Below are 24,562 nucleotides of genomic sequence, written 5' to 3' on the forward strand. Positions count from 1 at the left end.
TCTGGAAAGCATGGTGTAGAGTTGTTTTCCTTGATGAATTGTGAAAATTAAAGAGGTTATTAACAAGAAGAGTGGGAATTGGGAGCTAGTTGAGTAAATGTAAAAAGAAAAGAAGGATGGGGTGAGGTGAAGAGAGTTGGGTTTCTGGAAGCCTGGGATGGTGATGGAGAAAGTTGGGTCAGAATGACATAAATCATGTGGGAGTATTTATTGATACCATTCTTCCCACTTCTTTCTTACTTGCCAATTTTTGGTTTTGCTAAAGTTTTCCTCCCTGAAACATAACTTTTGTAATTTTCTCATTTAAAGAAAACTTTTTTCCACCTTTAGAGTAAAAATTTAATGAGCATATTTTTATTTAAATAAATCCTCTAGTAAATAAATGGATAATTTACTGCCTTTATTATGTAAATGGTTATGTCAAATTTATATTTGTAGCTTGCCAACATTCCTTTTGCCACATCACTGTACCCAGAAAGACTTAAAAGTCTCAAAATTCTGTATCTCCTTTTGAAATCATATGTTTGGTACAGTGTCTTTCCTGACATTTTGTTAAGCACAAACACATCCCCCACCCCTTCCAAAGAAATCTTATTGTTAGGAGAGTAACATCTTTAACATTTTATAAAAAATTTACTATTATTTGCACTAAATTATTGAAATTTAGTCATAAAAATGTGTTTTAAGATGTTCTTTAGATCTTGTGATGCTTTCTTTGGAGGCTGGTGGGGATGATACATTTTTTTAAATTTCTGTAAAATGGCATAAACTGCTTATTACCTAAGGACTCTGTGTTTGTTACACCAATCAATTTTCTGGGCTATGATCTCTGAATCTAAAAATAACTTGGGGTAAACACAATGGCACTAATGATCCCAAGTCATTAACTTGTTCCTTAAGGGCTCTCTCCTATGGCCATTGTTGTATTACTGCCCATTGTGAGACATCCTACATATAAGCATTTGTACCTGGACAATAGACAAGGTATAAATAGCTGTTGATGTTGGTAATATCAGCTAACATTGAGCATTTACTACATGACTGCTGTACTCTGTTTTACATAAATTTATTTGCAATCCCATTGAATTTTCATAATCCCATAAAGTAGGTACATATCTTAATCCACATTTGGAATCCATATAAGGAATTTGAGGCACAGGGAAGATGAGTAACTTTCCTCAGGTCACACAGATGAATTAGTAACCATAAATTGGAATCAGCAAATTAGTCTGTAAGCCAGTTCAGTCCACTATTTGTTTCTGCATGACCCATGAGTTATGAGTGGTTTTGTTATTTTTCTAAAGATTAGAGGGAAAAACTCACAGTATTTCAGGATGTGAGAACCAAATAAAAGTACCTACAGATAAAAGTTTATTGAATATACCCATGTATATTTATTATGTCCGCTTTCCTGCAGCAGTATAAGAATTGGGTCAGTACAACACAGACTTTATGACTTGCTAATCCTAAAACATTTACTCTTTGGCTCACTACAGAAACCTTTTGCCTACTTCCATCATCACTGTTGGTGAAATAGTTGAAAATATAACTTTCCTGATAATGAAATTTAGAGTCAGTGAGTATCTTTTCTAGGAGGGACAGCATAGCAGATTTACCTATGAGGTTGTACCTTAATCTTAAGGTGTTAGGTTATTATAAAATTGTTTTCCTTATGAAAACTTAATCTTTTTTTTTTTTTTTAAACAGGTTCAGAAACTTAGTCTGGTTGCAGTAAGTAAGTGTGAATTTTATTCTGAATTTATGCTGGCTTAGTATCTTTAAAATTTTTTTGACATAAGTTTAAGGCTTCTGGAATATATAAAGAATCCAGTGTGTGTGTCTAATAAACCTCTATAGGGGGCAAAAAAAAAAAAAACAAAACAAAACTGTGACACTATCATCACTATCATGTTTTGCTTTCAGTTGTCACATGATTTATTTATTTATTTGGAGTAGTTCTTCAGCATTTCTTTGTATTTTACCACATTGTGATTAATTCTTTTGTAGAATAACCTTCAGTTTGAGTTTTTCTGATACTTCTTTATAGTTAGATTCAGTATTTTGACAGGAGTAACAAAGAAATGATGCTGAATTCTCAGTGAATTTTATAAGTAGGCACATGCTATTCCTGGCAGTGATAACTTTGATTGTTAAGGTGATATCTGTCAGGATGCTGTGTTTTAAAATTACTAGTTTGTCCTTTGTAGTTAATAAGTATTTTGTAATATGATGCATTCAGACTCTGTAAATATGCTATTGCTCTTCAAAGTTTCACCTGCTGCATTTAGTCAGCATTTAGTGATGAGACTTGCCTGAATCTCAGTTAGTGATATGATGGTTATTAAATAGTGGTTTTGTTTTTCCATCATTCCTTCTACTGTAAGGAAGAGTCTCATATTTGGATTTTTTTTCAATGGGGGTGGTATTTATTTTTCTAAGAACTGTTTAATAGCATTAAAGGCCTGCCAGAGCTAACAGGTATTAGTTTTACCTTAAAATGTGATCCTTGTAAGAGAAATACATTGTGTATGTCTGAAAAACAATTTTTAAAAGATTAGAAGACAGAAGACAGAATAACCTAAATTGAATACAAAAGTGAATGATAAACCTATAGAAATAGTATTATGGAAACTAAATCCCCCAAGTGGAGTATGCACATAAAAAATACTTACAATCATCTTCTGTTTACTCATCTCCCTGACCCCAAAAGAGAAAGAAAAAGGGGCATCATGATTTTATTAGTGAGAAATGAATCCAGAAATCACGTCCCATAAGAAATGGCTAGAGGTAATAAGCATATTTACCTTGGAGACAACCGAGTAGAAACTGTATCGTCTTTAATTATTTTAAGGCTCAACATAAAGAGTATATATGGAGTTCTTTGGGGTTGGTCCAAAGGATTGAGTTAGATGTGGATCTAAGTTTTAATTTAGTTTTATATTTTTCCTGAAGTTACTAATAAACTCTATGTTCTTGAAGGTGTTCATAAGCGGGCCAGATACCCATCTGTCAGTTTCATGTATTAAATGATGTTTTTTTTTTCCTAAATACTTCACAAAGCTTCTTTTTATCTATTTAGCATTATGTTGTTATGTTTGCAAATCTTAACGTTTACAACAGTCAATATTGAGATTAAAATTTTATACTGATTCTCAGCTTTCTTTCTTTTTTTAAATACCTTTATTTATTTATTTTTATGTGGTCCTGAGGATCGAACCCAGGATCTGGCACATGCTAGGCAAGCACTCTAGACTACTGAGCCACAACCTCAGCCCTCAGCTTTCTTTTTTATTAAATATATTTTTAATTATTATATCCATTAAAAATATTATATGTATATTGATGGTTTCTATTACAAGATCTTAAAATTGTATTTCTTTTATGTTCTAGGTAACTCTGTTCCACAGGATATCTGCTGTATGGCAGCTGATGGGAGGCTAGTTTTCGCTGCTTATGGGAATATTTTTTCTGCATTTGCCCGTAATAAAGAGGTTTGTATCACTGAACTATTTCAATTTGTACCATTTTTTTTCTTTCTAATGTATGCTCAGTTTTATAGAGGAAGAGAAAATTTGATTTCACCTATATATGTGTATTTATAAATACACATATGTATGTGGTCCATATGGAGACACTTTAATGAAGGAACTCTGCTTACAGGTGTGGGCTGGGTTGGGGGAACAACATAGGGGGAGGAATGCATCAAAGGCTATAAACTTGGGGAAGCTGTTACCAATCCTCCGGCCAAAGGGCAGAAGAAGTAGTGTTATCGAAGCCTGGTGAGAGCTGAAACCATGAAGAAGGAGATGTAGTGATGGAGGGATAAGTTACTGTGAGGTCAGTGCCTCTGTGTCAAAGCAGGAAGGTAAAGCAAAGAAGTACTTTATATTCCCCTTTCTCATCTGGAAGGCAGTTGGTGATGGAATCTTAGAGGTCAGCCTTCTAGAAATACCATTTTTTTAGTATAAATGGAATTACAATGGTCGAATCAGCAAGGGATCTAGGTATATATGCATACCTTTTTCCTAAACTCAGTAGGGAGGCTAAGCCCTAGAGTTCTCATTTCTGTGTTCTTAGTCCATGCTTTATTTCCTTATTGAACTGGCTAAGCAGGTGAACATGTCTAACTCCTTAATATTTGTTCATATAATCTTGTATACTAAAAAATTGGATTACATTCTTAACATGAATGTTTTTAGGATTAGAAAGCCTTTTTTGGATAATATTACTTGATGAATGACTACTAATATGAAATTATCTTAAACTTTATAGATAGTACATACCTTTAAGGGTCATAAGGCAGAAATCCATCTTTTGCAACCTTTTGGGGATCACATTATCTCTGTTGATACTGACAGCGTTCTTATTATTTGGCATGTATATTCAGAAGGTAAGAATTAATAATTTATTTGTTTTGTCTTGGGATTGTATGTGTATAGTTTAAAATCTATGTGAACATAACTTCTACACCAGAGGTTTCACATGCAAAACAGTCAAAATAAATAAACAAAATAAAAAAATTAACATGGATAAGAGAAAACATTCTAAATAAGAAGTAAATAAGCAGTTTTTGTCAGTTAACTACTTACAACTTGTTTAATGTGCTAATTTCAACTAATATATTTTCCATTGCTGTTCTTTAAAATTAGTGACTTGTTTTCTCTGTAGAATGGATTTTGATGTATGTTCATACCTACTATTTTTATCTTTCAAAAGGAGATGCTAATAGTAAACTTGAAGAATCTGTAAATAAGAAGGAAAATATACATCTTTTTTTAACTTCTTTACTCTGTTTACATTTTTAACTTATATATGTCTTGATTATCTATTGTTCAATGCAGTATTCTTATTTTTAGTCAACATTTTAAAGGTTGCCTTCTGGGAGTTATTCTGTATTGTCATACAAATTGCTAATGCTTTTCCTTTGTTTAATCTTTGCTCAAGTTGGGGTAACAGAATTTCAAAAGTGCTCCCTTCAAGGTTAGATTTTAAAAAGCTTTATAAAGTTATAGATCTGGCTCATAAAGTCTCAGGCACTCTTGATGTTGATGCCTAGATTTTTTGTTGCTTTTAGAACAATACATTGACCTGGAGTTTTCAGGGAGCTATTTGTAGTGAGACAAGGATCTTTTAAAATAGTATTCAAAGTAAAGTTTGTATACTTTTCACCTATATCTGTGCATTCTAACCTGGGGTATACATACTTCTGGGAGTATGTAGTACACCTTCTTCAGTATTCAAATTTATTGGTAAACTTTTGAAAAAAAATTGTTTCAGTACTGAACAAATTTTGAAGTGAAAAACACAATTTAAACAGTAATTTTAATTATAATAAATGTAAGATTTTAAAGAAGTTTCTGATCTTGCAGCAAGTAATACCTGCTGGGCTACCTTCAAGGGTGGATGTTAAAAAGCTTTATAAAGTTATAAGATCTAGCTCATAAAGTCTCAGGCACTCTTTTGATGCTGATGCCTAGGTTTTTTGTTACTGTTAGAATAACACATTGACCTGGGTTTTTAAGTTCCCAGAGTTCTTTTCATCTCTTGAGTTAGAGTCTTCTGAGGAAATGTGTGAGAAGCACTGTTTTGGGTTTCACTAAACTTCACCTCTTTTCACATCTTCTAAGTGGCTCGTTGAACTTCCCAGATATTTGGCTCTTCACTTGGAGCATTCACTTCTGCCTCTTGATCAGATTATAAAAATATTAATGTTGATCCCTATGATCATTTTTTAATCCTGTTTTCTTTTCTGTAAACCAATTTAAGTAGTGAAACTTCTAATAGTATTTATGGTAGAACTTGTAGATAATATTGACAGCCTAAATGACATTTACAAGTTGCCCCTATCACATTTATCTTGGTTCTTGGGGGTTATTTATAGGTTAGTTTATATGTCTGATTTATATTAGCATATAAGTCTCTGTGGTAAACTTACTTTAAATGGTAAATATATGGGTATATGAAATAAATGTCAAACTATTTTATAAAAAATAATTATATGTTATTTGTAACTTTCACTTTTTGTAGAAGAATACCTACAATTGACTTTCGATAAATCAGTTTTTAAAATTTCTGCGATCTTGCATCCAAGTACCTACTTGAACAAAATACTTCTGGGCAGTGAACAAGGAAGTCTGCAGTTGTGGAATGTAAAATCCAAGTAAGCACTTTACTTAAATAAATAATGTACTTCTCATCCGCATCTACTACTTTCTTCTTCCTATTTATTTATTTATTGGTTCTGGGGATTTAACCCAGGGGTGCTTTACCTTTGAGTCACACCTAGCCCTTTTTACTTTTTATTTTGAGGCAGGGTCTAAGTTGAGGAAGCTGCCTTTAAACTTGGGATTCCCCTGCCTCAGCTTCCTGAGTTGCTGGTATTATACGTGTGTACCACCATGCCCAGCTTCCTAAAGTATTCTGCATATTTCAGTTCTCTCTGCCCTTATATGTTTATTTGGAGGGCTGACAATAAATATGGCTATGAGAAGTTATCACTTAATGCCATCACATATTTGAAAAGTGTCATGTGGTCCTGGCACAAAATAAGCAACTTCATAAATTCACATTGAATAGTGAATTCACATTTTAAACTATTGACTCAGTAACTAGTCAATAGAAAGAATCCATATGGCTATCCAGACAGCTTTATAAAGTAATATTATGAGATTAGCATTAGATAGCTTCTAGATTTTTATAAATGAAGGAAAGAGATGGTAAAACAAATTCGTGTTAATTTAGTGCTACCATTTAGAAATGATTTCAAGGGAAAAAAAAGTATTTTGATCAACAACCACCAGTATAATGAATATCTATTATAATGTTATTAATATAACTGGAAGGCTACATTAATGATTTTAAATACCTCTTCTTGTTACTTGAACATTTATCTAGAGAGAAAAGGCTAACTCAAGTTTTGTATAATGTTAAAACAAGCAAACAAAAATATTTAACTACCTAAATTATTCTTTCCAAAGCCCTTGTAAATTTGAAAGGGAAGGTTGTTTAGTTTTGAATCAATATTTCAGTTCAATGGCAGATACTGCTGACTGCCAACTCTGCTATGCTCAGGGATGTTGACTGAGATGCTGTCTCTGCTTTTAAGTTTCTTTTCTTAGGCTCTTTGTGATGTTTACATTCTTTGTGTACTTTATCCATTATGTAATTATTGCAGAGACTAATTTGTGCCCATTTGCAGAATTTAATATATAATTTAATATTTTAATGACTAGTATTAAAATGATTTCAGATAGCTCTGCTCCATAGACTGACTTAATCATTCATGGTCTGATTCACAATATGAGAGCAGCATAACTGTTTCCATAAGACAGTTCATATAACATTCAAGTATTATTTTAGTTAAAAATCTAATTATTCCCTTTAGTGATGATATTTCTAGAAATACATTGCAATAAAAAATAAAAAAAATGAGATCTGCCTATATTCCAAGATTTATTGTCTAGATAAAATGGATTTTACTCACATATTTTTTCTTCTACTCAAACATTTAAATTTTTTAATGAGGTGGCCTTGCATAGTAATTTGCAGATTGGGAGTCTAGAATCTGCATGCACACACTCTTTTTTTTTTTTTTTTAACTCTTTAACTACATGACCTTACTTGGCTTAATTGTTTAGCACTTTTTTTTAAAGTTTCTTTTTCTGGAAAAAAGGTGATAATATTTACTTCATGTGATTATTTTGAGTATTGGACATGGTAATATGTTCTCAGAATAATGTGGGATGAAGAATTTAATAAATACTACTGTTACTAGTTTACTTTAATATATAGTCGATAGTCTACTTTGTTTTTCTCTTCCACCTGCAAAAAAAAAAAACCCCAAAAAACCTTAGCTTTCAACTCTTTTTTTTTTTTTTTTTTTGTAGTAAGCTTCTATATACATTTCCAGGATGGAAGGTTGGAGTGACTGCTCTTCAGCAGGTTAGTAATTTTTGGTTAAACCAAATAGTAGATTCATGTAGTTTCAGGGATCAGCCTGTTTTTAGACCTTAAGACAAAATAATATAGTTTATAACTAACTGTTCCACTAAGGAAATAATGTTTTGGAAGTACACTGACAACAAGTAGTAACACGTTTGCCGTTTAGAATTAGGCTCTAAACCTGTGGTTATTGTGGGACCTTGTTTACTAATTATTTTGCAAGCATGTAATATAGAGCTTTATAGAGAACAGAAATTAGTTGTTCATTGATGCAAAGGAGACTATAGGTTTTACAGAGAAATTTATCAGGATGTTGAGATTTCCTATTTGAAATAGTTGGGGACAAAAATCCTAAAGATTTTTTCATTGGTAGACTTAGAAAATTGCTTTTCATTTTTATGAGTCAGCAAAACATATGTATATGAATGAATGTATATCTATAGAAAATCTGGTGAGTCTGTTGGTTACACATGTAGCTATTATTCCTGATCTTTCTAATATTCATTGCCCATTTTATTTGCACTCCCTCATCCCCTCTCACTGTCATCAACCATGCTCTGCCACTCCTATCCATTATAAGACAGAATTATAGTCATAGAATGTTATGACTGGAGAAGATTATAAAACATTTTTTTGCCTTTTAGTGTATTTTACAGGCTTTTCCTGTTTACTGTGGATAAACAATTCTTTACTTCCTTTCCAGTTACATATGTTGCCATACTATGACAAGCCTTCATATATTTTCTAGGAGGTCTCTTTTTCTCTTTCACCTAGTCAGTGATTTGTTGTGATTGCACATGTAAACTTTTCTTTCTGTGTGACTTTTTATTAACAAGACTGTTTTGTTCTAACAGTTGAGAGGGGAATTGACTGGCAAAATTTAAACTGGGAAGTAATTTGAAAAAATCGTTCCTAAATACTTCCATTTGAATAGCAGTTAATATTAACTCTTAGCATTAGTTAATAATAGCCAGAATGGTAATACTTGTGGATTTCCCTCTGCACACCTTTAAGAAGATACTTGATTTTCTCTCATATTAACACATAAATAATAGTGTTGATCATAAAGATTGTAAGGCTGTGTTGCTTAAGAAAATAGAAACTTACGAGTAATTTAATTTTCAGGCACCAGCTGTGGATGTTGTTGCTGTTGGTCTTATGTCAGGTCAGGTTATCATTCACAACATTAAGTTTGATGAAACATTAATGAAGTTTCGTCAAGACTGGGGACCCATAACTTCGATTTCATTTCGAACAGGTAATCTTTACCATATTTATTCATGAGAGTAAAGAACACCTAAAATGCTTTACTTTAACATCACAGAAATTGTTTTCTTATAGTTTAATAAGTATTAAGTAGAACAAGGCAAAAAATATGGGAAGACTAATAGTGTATAGTTTTAACTTTATAAGCTAAAAGGGAGAGAAATTTGTCAAGTTTACTTGTTTTGGGGCTTGTGTTTTTTAACATATATTTTATTTTAATAACAGATGGTCATCCAATAATGGCAGCTGGAAGCCCATGTGGCCATATTGGACTTTGGGACCTAGAAGACAAAAAATTAATCAATCAAATGAGAAATGCACACTCTACAGCAATTGCTGGACTGACATTTCTCCATAGAGAACCTCTTCTTGTCACAAATGGTGCTGACAATGCTCTCAGGGTATTATGATTATTTTTGTCATTTTTCTGGTTCATCTGGCCTACCTTTTTGGTTATTACAAGCTTGCTTTTTAATGTACTAGTACCAAAATTAGAAGATGAAAGGAATATGGGATGAAACATTGTTATAGATAAATAAAAAGTATAACAGATGACATTGCAATGAAGTGGGAAAGAGTTACAGCTTATTTCTTTCCCAATCCCCACTTCAGGGTCAGTGGCCTGCCTGACTGCAGATCAGAGAGCACATGGTGTAAGAACCTTACCATTTAATTTCTTGGCAGATATGGATATTTGATGGCCCCACAGGTGAAGGCCGACTTTTGAGATTCAGAATGGGCCATAGCGCTCCTCTTACCAGGATCAGATACTATGGACAAAATGGACAACAAATTCTAAGTGCAAGTGAGTTTCTATTTTCTACCCATAGTACTTAAGTAGGTATTGAGAGCTGGGCACATTTTTAGATTGTAATTTCTCTTTAAAATGTCCCAAACCATAACACTAAGCTTTTTGTAGACTCTAATTTTATAACCTCTGTGATTCAAATGGCCTATTGTTTTGATGGAGCTTGATGAGGAATTTTCTTTTTATATCCATAGGTCAAGATGGAACTCTTCAGTCATTTTCCACGGTACATGAAAAATTCAATAAGAGTTTGGGACATGGTAGGTCATTTGCAATATAGAATAGAAGTTGCTAGTCACAAAAGAAACTGCAAGGTTCTGGGAGAACTGGAGGAGGTTTCATCAGTATATTTCCTCTGTTTTGGATAAAATTCAAACCTTATGGAGGAGAAACTAGTAAGATCCTAAGATCAAAATCACTGTAGAAGTGTTTGGGGTACTGCTTACTATAAATCTGTTAAAAAATGTTAGGTATCTTGGGTGATAAAACATACTCTTGCCACCCAAAAAACACAGCCTAATGTGATCCATCTGTAGAGTGCAGAATTTAAATTATGGGAACAATTTTAAAGAAAGCATCAAAATAAATAGCATCTCATCTTTTTACTTTAAAGGGCTCCTTTATTCTCTTCCTGGTTTCCAGCTTTTGAGAGGTTTCTTAAACAAAAATGTTTTTTAGTTTCATTAATGTTTATTTTTTTAAGTAAATGTTCTAGCTATTCATAAAAGTATGTACTTCCAAGTAACTTATAGGATCCTTTTTTAATTGATAATCTAAAATAGTTCCTTTTGGAATTAAATTGGAGAGATTTGATCTTTAAGAATCTTCTCATCCAGGAATGTGATATATCGTTATTTGTGTTGGTTCTATCATATTATTGGCAAATAATATGATTACCTCATTTTTTCAGTTATTTATACCTTATAATTTGCTTTTGTATCTTAATTACACAAACTTCAGAAACAAATAATATTGATAATAACAGTACCCTTGTTGTGCTCCTGACTTAAGTGAGAACATCTTGAGCTTTATAGTTATGTGACAGTGAAGAGCATTTTTTTCCCCCCTGAAGAAAGATTCATAACTATGATTCCCTCTTCCCCAACCCCAGGATTAATTAATAAAAAGAAGCTCAAGCGTAAAGGACTTCAGAATACCATGTCAGTAAGACTTCCACCTATCACAAAGTTTGCAGCTGGTAAATAACTTCTATTGTTTTGTACTTCATTATTTCCTCCATTTAAAAAAAATATATGTTTGCAAATTCTAATAAATGTTCAGAGGGTAACCTTAAGCATGTACTAATCTTGTGTGAAGATTGAAAATGAGTTAATTTTGACATGAATTTATTTTTTAAATCTTGGGCTTTGTTCTTCTCTATACCAGCTATTAATAAATAATATTTTATAGCCCTTCTTTTTATCCTATCATCTGGTATAATGAAAGTCACTAATGTAGAAATTTATAACAGAGAGCAAATGTGAAATGATGTGGCCATGACCAATCAAGATCTAAGTACAATAGTAGTATACCATATCATAGATCTTCAGAAGAAAAGCATTTAAGAAAAGTATACTTATATAATAGGATGATTGAGTGAAAACTATCAGGAAATAACTACATAGGCACCATTTCTATATTATGGTTATTATTTCAAGGTTATTATAACAACCTGATCACTACTTTGGTTTTTGATCACCTTTCTATTTGCCTTGAGCCTAAGTGATGTTTCTAAAACATATAGCTAACTCATGTCATGTTCTTAAAATCTTTTCATGCCCCTTATTACCTTTAGGTAGACTTTTGCCTCTTTAACTTTCAATATCCTTGTAATGTGGCCCCAGTTGCCTTGTCCTCTCACCTCTCCCAGGAACACATTTCACTTACTTGCCATCCTTGGTTTTGTTCAACTAGTCTTGGGCCTTTTGTCTATAGGGCTCTGCCCACCTCTGTGCTAGAAGTTTTATTTGTTTATTGCTCCTTCCAGGAAGCCAGTTATTACTCTCTCAAAATCTCCCAGTAAAACTCTTCCTGAGTGCTCATATAAAATAGTCATGCAATTATGCTTTCTCATTCTTTCTTCTAATCAAAATCTGTTATTAGATATTGTCAGTTAATTTGATTTAGCCATTCAACAATGTTATAAGGTGTCAAAACACATTGAACACCATAAGTATGTACAGTTTTTATCAGTTAACCTGTTAGATAGGAAGCTCTTTCCAGAAATAGCCTGTTTATTTTACCATCGTATCCCTAGTACCAGATATTAAGGTAGAATATTAGATACTTAATTAATAATAGATGAGCAAATGAGTGAGATGATAAAAAGCACCTTGATTTATGATTTTAATTATGTTTAGAGGAAGCTCGAGAGAGTGACTGGGATGGTATCATTGCTTGCCATCAAGGTAAGCTATCTTGCTCAACCTGGAATTATCAAAGGTCTACAATAGGTACTTACTTTCTCAAGCCAAAAGAATTGAAGAAAGATGACATCACTGCAACAGTAAGTGAGCTCTTTTATTAAAATCTTTTCTCCTTTAAAACTTATGTGATAATTTTATTATACTCAAGTTTACTAGTGATATTGTTGGAAAGAACATGTTTTACCATTTTGAAGTTGTTCTCTAATATTGTAAGGTTTTTAAGCTTGCAGAAATTTATTTACCTACTTGAGGTTGATTGTGAATTAGTATCTCTGTGTGGTTTTGATTTGCATTCTTCTGAGGAGCTATAGTGTTGCATCTTTTCACGTAGTCATGGGTCATCTCTAGATATGTCTTTATAACGGTGCTTTGTCTGTCTTGATTATGTTAACTTTGTAATTTTGAAATCAGATAGTATGCCTCCTCCAAGTTTGTTCTTTTCCTTTTCAAAATTGTTGGATATTTTGGTCCCCAAATTAGCATGTCAATATCAGCAAAAAAAAAAAGACAGTTGGGATTTTTTTAATTAATACATAAATTTGAGTTACCATTTTTGGTTTCCTAACAATTTCTGTCAATAATGTTTGTACTTGTCAGTGTATGTCCCACTTCTTCTTAATGCTAAGTAAAATTGTTTTCTTAAGTTTATTTTAGGTTTTTCATTGCTAGTGTATCAAAAGATATAATTGACTTTTGCCTAATGATCTTGTATCTTGCAGTTTGCTAAACTTGTGTACCTGTTCTAATGATTACTTAATAGATACTTCTGCTTTTGAAAATGCTGACTAAACATTTAACTCAACATTTGACTCAATTATGTACACATTATTATAAGTACATATGTTCTAATCTCCATAGTATGAAAAGCTAGTCTTAAGCTTTTATGTAATTTCCTAAATCATAGAGATTTATCTTAAGCTTCTTTAGGAAACTTACCTACAGAGTTCTGAGTAGTGTTTGTAGTAGTAGTAGAAAGGATAATTACAGCTAACGTTTACTTTAGTCTCTCTGCGTAGTGTGTACTCACATTATGTTTACATAATCCTGTGTTATGGTCTATTGTTAGCCTCTTTTTATAGAACATAAGACTAACCCTTAATGTAATGAGTAACATGCCTAAGATCAGTAAAGCTAGAAGTGACACAGCAGGGATTTGAACTTAAGACAACTTATTCTAGAAACTGATCTTACAACCTACTGTGATCACTCATTGAGCACTTAATATGCATGTGTACAATGATGCTTAACCAGTGCTGAGTCATTTGTCTAACATCCTCAGCTACTTGGAACAAAGCCAGAAATCATTAAGTAATAAACAGAAGTAATTATTATAGAACCCATGCAATAAAGTGTAATTTATTACTCAAGGGTAACCTTCACAATTTTTCTAAAATACTTTGTTTTTTGAGTGTATTTTTTTTGTTTTTGTTTTAATTTGTTTTATTAGTGCATTATAGTTATATTTAATAGTGGGGTTCATATTGACATGATCATACATGCATGAATTGTAATTTGCTCCGTCCTCAATACTTCTCCTATCACTCTCTCCTCCTTTCTCCCCCTCCCTTCTCTTATTCCCTTTCTTCTACTTTACTGATCTTCCTTCTATTTATTTATTGTTTTCTTTTTAATTGGTGCTTTATAGATTTACAGGAATATGGAATTCACTGTGAAATATTCATATATGTACATAGCATTATTTGGTTAATTTCACTCCATAGTTCCTCACTTTTCCTGCCATACTCTTTCACTCAAAGGAATTCCTCACTTTTCCTGCTATACTCCTTCAATCAAAGGAAATCAGTGGAGTAGCTAAAGGGAACTTTATTTTAATTTAAGTAGTAGGCTTTAATTGTTTAGAAAAATTTATGTGCACGAAACATTGTATGTCATGCTATAGAAATATGTCTTCACTTGCATAGTGGCATTTGTCACTTTTATGTGTAAGAAAAGTAATAAATCAATTCGCTTTTCATGTTTTTTTTTAAATAAAATTATTGGTAGATTTGACTTTGGAAGCTATGAAGCACAATACAATATTATTTTCTTTTTCTTTTTAAATATTTTTTAGTTGTAATTGAACACAATATCTCTATTTTATTTATTTATGTGGTACTGAGGATCGAACCCATGGCCTCTCACGTGGGAGGCGAGCACTCTACCTCTGAGCCACAACCCCAGCCCTAAAATATTATTTTTTTTGTTATTTGCTTTTGTTTTTTTCCCCTGTAAAGGCAGTAGATATTACTTCTTGTGGAAACTTTGCCGTGATTGGTCTTTCATCAGGAAGTGTAGATGTGTATAATATGCAGTCCGGGATACATCGGGGAAGTTTTGGCAAGGATCAAGGTATTGAATTTTCTTTCTTTTTTTTTTTTTTTTTTCTTTTAAGTAAGTTTTTCATGAGTTATCCCAACTTCATTTGGCAGATTAATTTCAAGATTTTTCAAGAATATAAGTAGTGGAAATCTAGATATTTGGAAAGAATTATTTGTATTGTTCCAGTAGACAGTACCAATTCTGATTTCTTTTTTTCTTGTCTACTTAAAAGCTCATAAGGGATCTATTAGAGGTGTTGCAGTGGATGGATTAAATCAGTTGACAGTTACAGCTGGTAGTGAAGGATTACTCAAATTTTGGAACTTTAAAAACAAAAACTTAATCCATTCTATGAGCCTTGATTCATCTCCAAATATGATGCTGCTACATAGGGACAGGTAAACATTTCCTTTTAATGATAATGGACTTGCTTTTTAATGTTTTTGGTAAAAGTTCATAAGTACAGATTTGTCATATGGGGAAAATCAGACTGTTTTAATAAAGAACAACATATGGTTTAATTTAATCAAAGGCATATTTGACTAATACAAGATTCCAGAGTTTTGTTTGCTTAACTGGTGCATTTATCTTGCTAGTGGCATTCTGGGACTTGCCTTGGATGACTTCTCCATTAGTGTTCTGGACATAGAAACTAGGAAGATTATGAGAGTGTTTTCCGGACACCAAGGCCAAATAAATGACATGGTAAAACAAACCTTAGCTGTTTAAACAACTTTTTCTTTCTTTCTTTCTTTTTCTTTTTTTTTTTAACTCCGGGTTAAAAATGTTTACAAAATTAAATCTGATATCTTTTAATAGCCTTAAGCTTATCATATTAAGAGATTTTATAAAAGGAGATTTTAAAGGAAAACTTACAATTGAAAGAATTAAAATTTTTCAGGAAATTGATGCTATCAGAGTAATTTATCCTTTTCTCTTTAAATCTGTGTAAGACATTTTATTTTGGAAAATGAATACTTCATTGATACGTATCATGTTTGACTTAATATAAAAGTAGGCTTAGGGAATGCATTTCTGTTTTTCTTTTTACACAATAAGTTAATAGTAGCCTTGTATATCTGTTTTATTGTAGTTTATTATAATTTCTAGAGTTTATATGAAGAGTCTAATTAATAAAAATGTACTTAAATTTGCCATTATATTCTTTAGTGGGATGTTTGATATCGTAAGAACTAAACTACTTTTAAAAGCATGTTTCAATTAAGAGATAAACCTTAAAATAAATTTGTCATTGAGGACTATGTTAAGTATATGTTGTTATTTGGAATCAGTTGCAAATGGAGTAATTTACTTGAAAAGAGAAAAAATTAAAATAAAATCCTAACTACTGAGTGACAAACCCATCAGCTTCATTTACTTATGAGTCTAACATCAAAAATCAGAATTACAATGCTTACACCTTTCCTTAATATTAAAAGAAAGAAATTGGTTAAGAAAAAAATATGTTCTGCAACTAGGAGATTGGCAAAATTACTCATCAACAGAATTTGTTTTGACAGCATCTGTAGAAACAAGGGTGGAAGTGGTGTAATTATGATGAAATGACATTTTTTAAAACATCTGTCGGTATTAACTTGTTCTTCCTATTTCTTTTCTTAAATTTTACTTTATCCTAATGTGTCTAGAATTTCTCCTTCTTAGTAATAAGTTATTCCTGATCATGTAAATTTGTGAGCATTTATAATATGACCTTCTGAGAGTTATTTTTTACTATAATCTACTATCTGCACCATCTGTCTATAAATTGAGCTATTTATACCCTGAGGTTTGAGTTTCCATGATATTGCTGCAGTCTTATGAACAAAATTAGCATTCAGCTTATTTCAGTATCATTTGCTAATATTAATGATCATAATCCTGTTGTTGTGTTTAGACTCCTTGATGAATTATGTACTACCATTATAAATGTTAAACTTGGGGCTGGGGATGTGGCTCAAGCGGTAGCGCGCTCGCCTAGCATGCGTGCGGCCGGGGTTCGATCCTCAGCACCGCATACAAAACTAAGATGTTGTGTCTGCCAAATACCAAAAAATAAAAAAAAATAAATTAAAAAAAAAATTAAAATGGACCAGCTTGCCTTTAAAAAAAAAAAAAATGTTAAACTTTTTTCCTTTGGGGTCCTTCACATCTGATCTAAAACTCAGAACTTCCGTATTGCAGGCGGGAATGGTTATTATTTATTATTTTTATAGCTGGAAAAGATAACTTCTTTAAGGTGGCATAAATAGTCCATTATTTAAATTTATTTTTAAAATCTTTCCAATTGTAGTTTTGAATTATATTTTAGAAATAAAGCATCATGAAAGGAGAAAAAGTGAGTTTTTAGTAGAGCTGCAGATAAAAGCAGAAGGACTTTAGTAATATTGTAAAAGAATTTTTATTCTTTACTTTTATTTTGTGGTGATACAGATTCTTAGCCAGACAGCCTAATATATAGACTCTTCAAGGAAATAAGAGTTTTTGTTGCTTTCAGAAATACTTTGTAACTGAAATTAGAGTAGCAAAATACTTCTTATTGAATATTCTACCAATAACATTTTTAATATGATTTATCTTCAGAATTTGTTAATTATCTATAAACAAGTAGAAGATTGTGGTATAAAAATTGGGCTGATGCTCTTAATCTTTTAAACTTTTTATAGTTAATTTGAAAACTTAATCCTTATAAATTTCAGATCAATTTATATAGAAGTAATATTTTCTTTTATGTAACATAAGGCAGCCTGAATTTTACTTATTTATTTTTTCATGAAACCTGAATTTTTTCAAGTCTTGTATTTTTCAAGGAGTTAAATACATATTCATATACCCATGTATACAGATATAAATTTTTATATGTATATATAAAATATTATTTTTGTTTGTTTTATTTCAAGGCTTTCAGTCCTGATGGTCGTTGGTTAATAAGTGCTGCAATGGATTGCTCTGTTAGGACTTGGGACCTTCCATCTGGTTGGTGAGTTTGCTTTTAAATTCTTCAGATGATTCCTTGGTCATTGTCTTAACATGTGACTGTTACCTGTAGTTAATGGATCATGTGGGTTCTTTTAACATGAATGTATTTAGGTATTTTTCTAGCATAACTATATTTTATTCTTGGAGTATTTTGAATCTTAAAACAGTAGGAAGTTGAAGCATCATGAAAAATTATTGAAAAAAATACACATCTCTCCTAAAATGTTCTTCTGCAACGTAGATCTGTAGAAATGAGTTGTATGAATCTTAAGATAGCACATTTATTCTTCTTAATACCCAAAATAGAGCTCAGACTTTAGGACTGCAAACTTTCTGAGTGTGTTTTCGTTTTTAGATTTTTGATTTTTTTTCACATTGAATTTCATTAAAAGGTCAAATCCCTAGCTTTCCTCTTTATGCTATATCTTCTCAAAGCATAGCAGTATCAGAAATCTGTTTCATGGAGTGAAACTTAAAACAAATCCAACATTTTCTCAGGAACTAGATAACTTCATATGTGAAAGTAGTTTGACCTTTAAAAGGGAAAATCCCTGATGTTCTCACTTCCCTTCAAGTTTTTTTTGTAGGCATGAAGCATACCTACCTATTCAGCATATACACTATATTTAGAATAAGCATAGCTAAAGTGTCACTAGTGGGTCAAACTCTAATGACTAGGGACTTTTGTCTACAGGTGTGAACTTCTTTTACTTAAAATAGAGTAAAGCATAATCTGATTTCTGCTTCAGCAAAAGTAGGTATTTCCTAAATTTAAAACTTACTTTTTATTGGTCCCTGGGATTGAATCCAGGACTTTCACATTCTAGTCAAGCCCTCTACCACTTCTACCACTGAGCTGTATACCCAACCCTTTTGATTCTTTGAGACAGAGTGTCACTGAGTTGCTGAGGCTGATTTTAAATTTGCCATCCTCTTGCCTTAGCCTCCCAACATACTGAAATAACAGGTATGTGCCACCACACCTAGCTGTAAAAACCTTGTTTTTGAAGACACTAATAGAAATTTTGGTAGTATGATGCTTCTTGGCCTTTTATTATTTTCTAAAATGAACATTATATAATTTGAATTAAAGTTAGAAAGTTGTACAAATAATAGAGTTGACATAATGTGCTTACTATTTTCCTTTTTAATAATGTTGGCTCACATTAGGTGGGAGAAATAGGTTAATGTTCAGTAAGACTAAATTGGCAAAATATATTTTAAGTGGCAAGTTTATCTTTGGAATGAAAGAATTAGGATCTGAAAGTAGCATTCAAAGCCTCCAAACTTTGACTCAGCATTAACCTTTTTGCTGAATTTTTATTACAGAAAGGAGTTGAAAAGATTTAAGCTTGAAAAATTACCTCTAGATAGGGAATACGGGTGGAAGGGAAAGGGAGGGAGAAGAGGATGGTGAAAGGAGACCTTCATCACTATACAAAATACATGTATGAAGATGTGAATTTGGTGACAAGACACCTTTTATATAATCAGAGATATGATAAATTATGATATAATGGTGTATTATGAATTGTAATGCAAAAATAAATAAATATTTTTTAAAAAAAGATTTAAGCTTGATAGATTTACAACTCTTATTCTTAGGTGAACACAAGGCATTTTAGATTAATACAGAGGCATGAATACAACTCAGTACAGCACAAGAACAAGAAATGAGCCACTTAGGGTTGTTCAAAGAAAATATAATAAAATCTACTGTTATTGCATATATGTACATTTTTACTAAAGAATAATAAGTAGTTCTTCAGTAAAAATTTGAAGTGCAGTAATGAAACATGTTGACAAACAATATCAAACAACTAATGCTGCTTAACTGGAACTAAACTAAAATTTGTCATGCTGCTATGCACATTAAATGCCTTTATTTTCTCATATTCTAATAAACACGGATATTATTATTGTTATACTGTTTTCTTCTGTACAAGTGGGAGAATGAAAGTTCAGGAAGAAATTCAGTGATTGGTGAGTAGTTTGTAAATGGCAGAGCAAAAAAGCAGAGGAGAATTAGTTTAGCCAATAGTTGCTCATGGTTTCATATTCTAAGGATGCATTGATTTTTCTTGCTGTGGAAGACATAATTAAAAAAGCAAGAATTAATATTTTTATCATACAACCCTAGGTAACTATTGAGTGTCTTTGATTCCCCTCTCTTTGGTCTTTCCTATATTAAAAAAATTTTTTTTAGTTATACATGGTCATAATAACTTTATTTTTCGAGGCAAATGCTCTGTCACTGAGCCATAATCCCAGTCCCCTTCCTGACTCTATAATAAGCAATTTCATCAATTGTATAGCATGCTAAATATTTACAGAATGGTTATATTTGTTATTTAACCTAAAAGGTGAAGCAGTCCATCTAGCGAAACTATCAAGTAAACTTCTGGAGGTAGTAACATAGACGTACACACAACTGGAATTGTGATCTAAAATTGCGTAGTTATTGAATGGTTTACCATAAATTATTTTAAGGACTGAAATTTGTTTTTGTTTTTAAAATTCTCTTAAACAAAATTTAATATTTTTTAACCCCTGAAGTTACATTGTCATTTACCTACCTACATGCCACCACTTTTTATTTCTGCTTGTTTTTGATTTATTGGAAATTCAGGGTGAACTCTTTGGAGGAAGATAAATACATAAAATTAAATACTTTTATAATTAAATTTTGCATTTATTCTCACTTCTCTCCCATCCTTACTTTCTGAGGAGTATAAGCATGAGAAAATTGGAATAAAACATTGTTTTGCAATTGTCACTGAGGCAAAATTACCTCTCTCTGCTGCTCCTTAAGGATTCCTGTGGAAGGTTATTCCATTACTTTGGAGATAGACTATGTGGACACTATCAATTTTTCCAGAATAATAATCAGAAATAACTTACTTAAGGTTATCTGTATATGCAGGGCTCTGATCTTGAAAATCTGATTCCTCAGAATAGGAATGTTATTAATGTTTTTTCAGAAAATAATTATACCTGCAACTTTTCATTTTGTGGGATTCTCAGGAGACCACACAGTAGTTTCAGCTCTGGGATAAAGCCTGCACACCTAGGTTTTATGAACAAAATGACAGTGTAAAATATGGTGCATATATAGAAACTGCCACCTCAGTTGGGAATTTTACATAATGGAAGATCAGTCTACAACTATAAAAATGAAATTACACAAAGAAATTGTCCCCCTAAAATATTATAATGTCAAGTAAAGTATGTTTGCTCAATATTAATTCTTTTCTTAGCAGACAGATAGATTCTAAACATGTTAGGAAGTTTCACCCCTCACATACTTAAATTTTTGCTGAACAAGAATGTTAAAGACAAGGAAAAATTACAAGATCTGAAACGGCTATATTTTAATTTTTATTTACATACACTGAGAAAATATCTTCTGCTCGGGGTTGTTTGGATTAAAAGAATTAACATAAATAACAGTCTCTGGCTTGTAATACAAGTGTTTAGCAAAAATTTCCTTTCCCCACCTTCCCTGATTTCCAAGAAAAGCCATTCAGAGTGGCCTTGAGCAGAAATCAAACAGATTGTTTCTCCCCTGTACCCCATACTTGAGAAATGACAATAGTTTCAGCAACTTCAGAGATTTTACCATATGTAAGTCACTTAATATCTCCACTGGAGAGCCTTTATTTACATTTGAATCTTTCATGGTGTGTTTCTGAATCACCAGTGTAGACATACCTTGTTTGTGTGTATGTATGTTATCCCATTGTTTGATGTACCCTAATTTTCTATAGTTACTTTACTAAAGTTAATGTGGTTGAGAATTTGACTGATTGCAAATCCTGACTTAATTTCTTTCTTTTATCCTGTCAAGTTTTGAAATCTTATTGGGCTTCAGTTTTCTTAGGATGGACCTGCCTTATGGGGCTGCAAGGATTAGTCCAGAACACTAACAAAAAAAAATCAAAAACAAAGTTAACTGCTTTATGTTGTTCTTATAGTTTGTATTTTTTGATGTAGATTCTGAACTTTAGTCATTTGATTTTTATCTTTCGGTGGATAGTGTATTGTGTTTAGTAAATAAAGTGGTTTTAAAACAGCTGTGTTTAAAGCCAGTATACTCTTCCTAAAGGTATTCCTGCTCATAACCATCCTAAGGAGTCTTCCTAGCAGGTTGGGAATGAGTGCAGGTCTTTCTCTTTGCTTCTATTGAGATCTTTTTTGTTAAATAATTACTACCATAATTCACTGATATTCCTGTTCTGTGTTCTGACGGCAAATATTCTTATGAAAGTGAAGATTGTACCATTGTGTGCTCAAAAGTATCAGTGACTTCCTATCAGCCATAATATAAAAACAAATTCAGATGTTTGATGTTCAAGATTCTGTATGCTTCCACCCAACTGTACTACTCACTATACCCAAGTACTTTTTTTTGTTGCCTTCCACATTTCCCTCAGGAAATGCTTTTTCTACCATCAGCATTCTTTGAAATCCTGGCCATTCGTAAGGCTCAGCTCAAACATTGTGTTTTCTCTGAAGCCTCTTCTAAAAGAGTCTCCTACCTGGGTGTGGTCACTCCCCTTTCCTTTTCAACTTTTAAAACCCCTTTAGCACTTTAAAGCTGCAGGACTAGTTTTTATAAGCTGCTTTATGTTTAATCTCTGAAGACTGAAGGTTTGTACTTTTTCATATATAGCACTGCTACCTATTTGGAAAACAGGTAGAATTGCTCAAAAGTTTTTCTGTCATTATTCTCTTATTATTTACTGCCATTTTGTTGCCTTAGCCTTTTATTGTTCGCTGGAGTAAAAAAAAAAAAAAGATACAGGAAAGTACTGATAATAGATTTATTTTCAACGTGTAATGTCTTTAAAATTGCCCTTAGGTCAATATAACAAAATTTGGTGTTAGAAAAATAGAGCATTTTTTCCTGTATTCTCCCTAAAGTTAATTAGTCTAATAAGTAGTTTTGAGTCTTTCTCATTAAGAGATTATTTTCACATAGTAACTTAGTTAACAGAACTGTATGTGTGATGACTTTCTGGTGGTAGGTAATTACATTTTTTTTCTGAATCTCATTACTTATTCTTTGAGCAAAAATAATTTTTGTGCATTATATCTTTTTTAGTAAAGCTTAAGTACTTTAACATCTTAATTCTTGCAGCCTTGTAGACTGTTTTTTGTTGGACGCAGCTCCTCTCAATGTTACTATGTCCCCTACTGGAGACTTTCTAGCCACTTCCCACGTGGACCACCTTGGAATTTATTTATGGTGAGTTTTTTCATACAGTACTGTTTTAGGAGTAGGAGAAGAAAAAGGATAATAGTGATATTGTCAGAATCATGGTTATTAAGTTGCCATTTAGTTGTGTTTTTTTTTAATACATGGAAATGTCAATACACTGATAACTCACTGTAAATTTTATGACTGATTCAACATTTGCTTGATAATTTTAATAGCTTTCCTCAAGTGCATATTCTAAATTATATGATCATATTTGGCTTTTTTTTTTTTTTTGCAGAAAAGGTAAATGGATTTAAAAGGTTAGAAAAGGAATTTAAAAGGTTAGAAAAGTAAAGTTTCCACCCAAGCCCTCACCCTCTTTCTAGTTTCCCACTATGGCTGTATGACTTTAACTAATCCCTTCTGAACATTACCTACTTTATAAAATAAGGCATAATGCTTTCTAACATTGATCCTAGTAGGAAGACTCTACTAACCTTGTAAAGATGATTTATGGTGATCTTCAAATTCTAAGATTGAACTTTAGGCTGTGATTATTCTAGATCCCCTGGGTCTAGAAAAGTGTAATCTTTGTCTTGAGTTCATATATTTAATTCTTTTAACTCTTATTCTTGGGGAAGAGGAAAAAATTGATTTCTTTTCTAATTCTAGTTACATGATGTTATTACATTTTTAAGATAAAAAGGTAAATTTGATATGTAATGGAAATAGATTTTGGCCATCTTAATAAACAAAATTATTATTTCCCAGAATCAATGAAGCTTCAACCATTAAAATAAAAGGATAATAGTAGCTATGATACCTGCCATAGGAGAATGAACTTCTTTATATAGAACTGATATTAATTAATGTTAATTCAGGACCTGAGAATCTAAATTTTTTACTTTTCATTTGAGATTCATAATATGTGAGTAGAAGAATCTGTTCCTGCTTTGGGATAGATGTCAATATCTTGGTTACAGATCTATGGCTTACCTGCCAGGTCAAGTAGCAGAAACATGGCCACTTAAGTGCACCACTGTAGAAAAGGGAAATCTATGACTTTTCAGCAGCACCGAGAATTTGGTCAGCATATTCCGTCTCTGAGTCCATCTTTCCTTTTATAATTTCCTTAAATGAAGTTGATATTTATTAAAATAATATTATAGAGGTTATTTTACCTTATGAAAGTATTATCTACTTCTGATCTCTTTTAAATGTGTTTTTGTACTACTTTAAAAATAGAGATTCTGTTAATTTCTTATACAGTATTTTTTTGTGATGGCATCTTTGACCTAAATGAATGCATTTTTAATCTTTAAGGTCTTTTCTTAACTAGTTGGTGATTGTAGTCTGTGGCCCAATTCAAGATGTAAAGATTATTAGCAGATATTGACATTTCTGTGAAGAAACATAACTTTAAAATATTGTTTCTGTTTTGATTTCTCAGGTCCAATATTTCCCTGTATTCAGTTGTCTCATTACGGCCACTTCCTACAGATTATGTTCCTTCAGTAGTGATGCTTCCTGGGACTTGTCAAACCCAAGGTAACCACAAAATAGCAAAGTAATTTTGATATTATTTTAAATCTAGTTTAAGGGCTGTTGCTATAGAAGGCAGAGCAC

At 32.0% G+C, this 24,562-nt stretch overlaps 1 protein-coding gene across 2 annotated transcripts in view; it reads left to right on the forward strand.

The window, feature by feature from the left end:
• The window catches only part of Wdr36 (WD repeat domain 36), a 34,158-nt gene that overhangs the window by 1,099 nt on the left and 8,497 nt on the right, over window positions 1-24,562 (forward strand). The window contains exons 2-18 of one of the 2 annotated variants that reach the window (XM_005327318.5): window positions 1,708-1,735; window positions 3,391-3,491; window positions 4,273-4,390; window positions 6,028-6,160; window positions 7,887-7,941; window positions 9,067-9,199; window positions 9,433-9,608; window positions 9,892-10,012; window positions 10,210-10,275; window positions 11,127-11,213; window positions 12,376-12,521; window positions 14,676-14,790; window positions 14,993-15,158; window positions 15,357-15,465; window positions 17,658-17,737; window positions 22,877-22,984; window positions 24,387-24,484. In XM_005327318.5, the coding sequence (XP_005327375.2) occupies window positions 1,708-1,735; window positions 3,391-3,491; window positions 4,273-4,390; window positions 6,028-6,160; window positions 7,887-7,941; window positions 9,067-9,199; window positions 9,433-9,608; window positions 9,892-10,012; window positions 10,210-10,275; window positions 11,127-11,213; window positions 12,376-12,521; window positions 14,676-14,790; window positions 14,993-15,158; window positions 15,357-15,465; window positions 17,658-17,737; window positions 22,877-22,984; window positions 24,387-24,484 (1,840 nt within the window). The remainder of the gene's footprint in view (window positions 1-1,707; window positions 1,736-3,390; window positions 3,492-4,272; window positions 4,391-6,027; window positions 6,161-7,886; window positions 7,942-9,066; window positions 9,200-9,432; window positions 9,609-9,891; window positions 10,013-10,209; window positions 10,276-11,126; window positions 11,214-12,375; window positions 12,522-14,675; window positions 14,791-14,992; window positions 15,159-15,356; window positions 15,466-17,657; window positions 17,738-22,876; window positions 22,985-24,386; window positions 24,485-24,562) is intronic. The other variant, XM_078045514.1, reaches the window with a different exon arrangement.

Source organism: Ictidomys tridecemlineatus, chromosome 1 (genome assembly GCF_052094955.1).
Source record: "Ictidomys tridecemlineatus isolate mIctTri1 chromosome 1, mIctTri1.hap1, whole genome shotgun sequence".
Lineage (NCBI taxonomy): Eukaryota > Metazoa > Chordata > Mammalia > Rodentia > Sciuridae > Ictidomys > Ictidomys tridecemlineatus.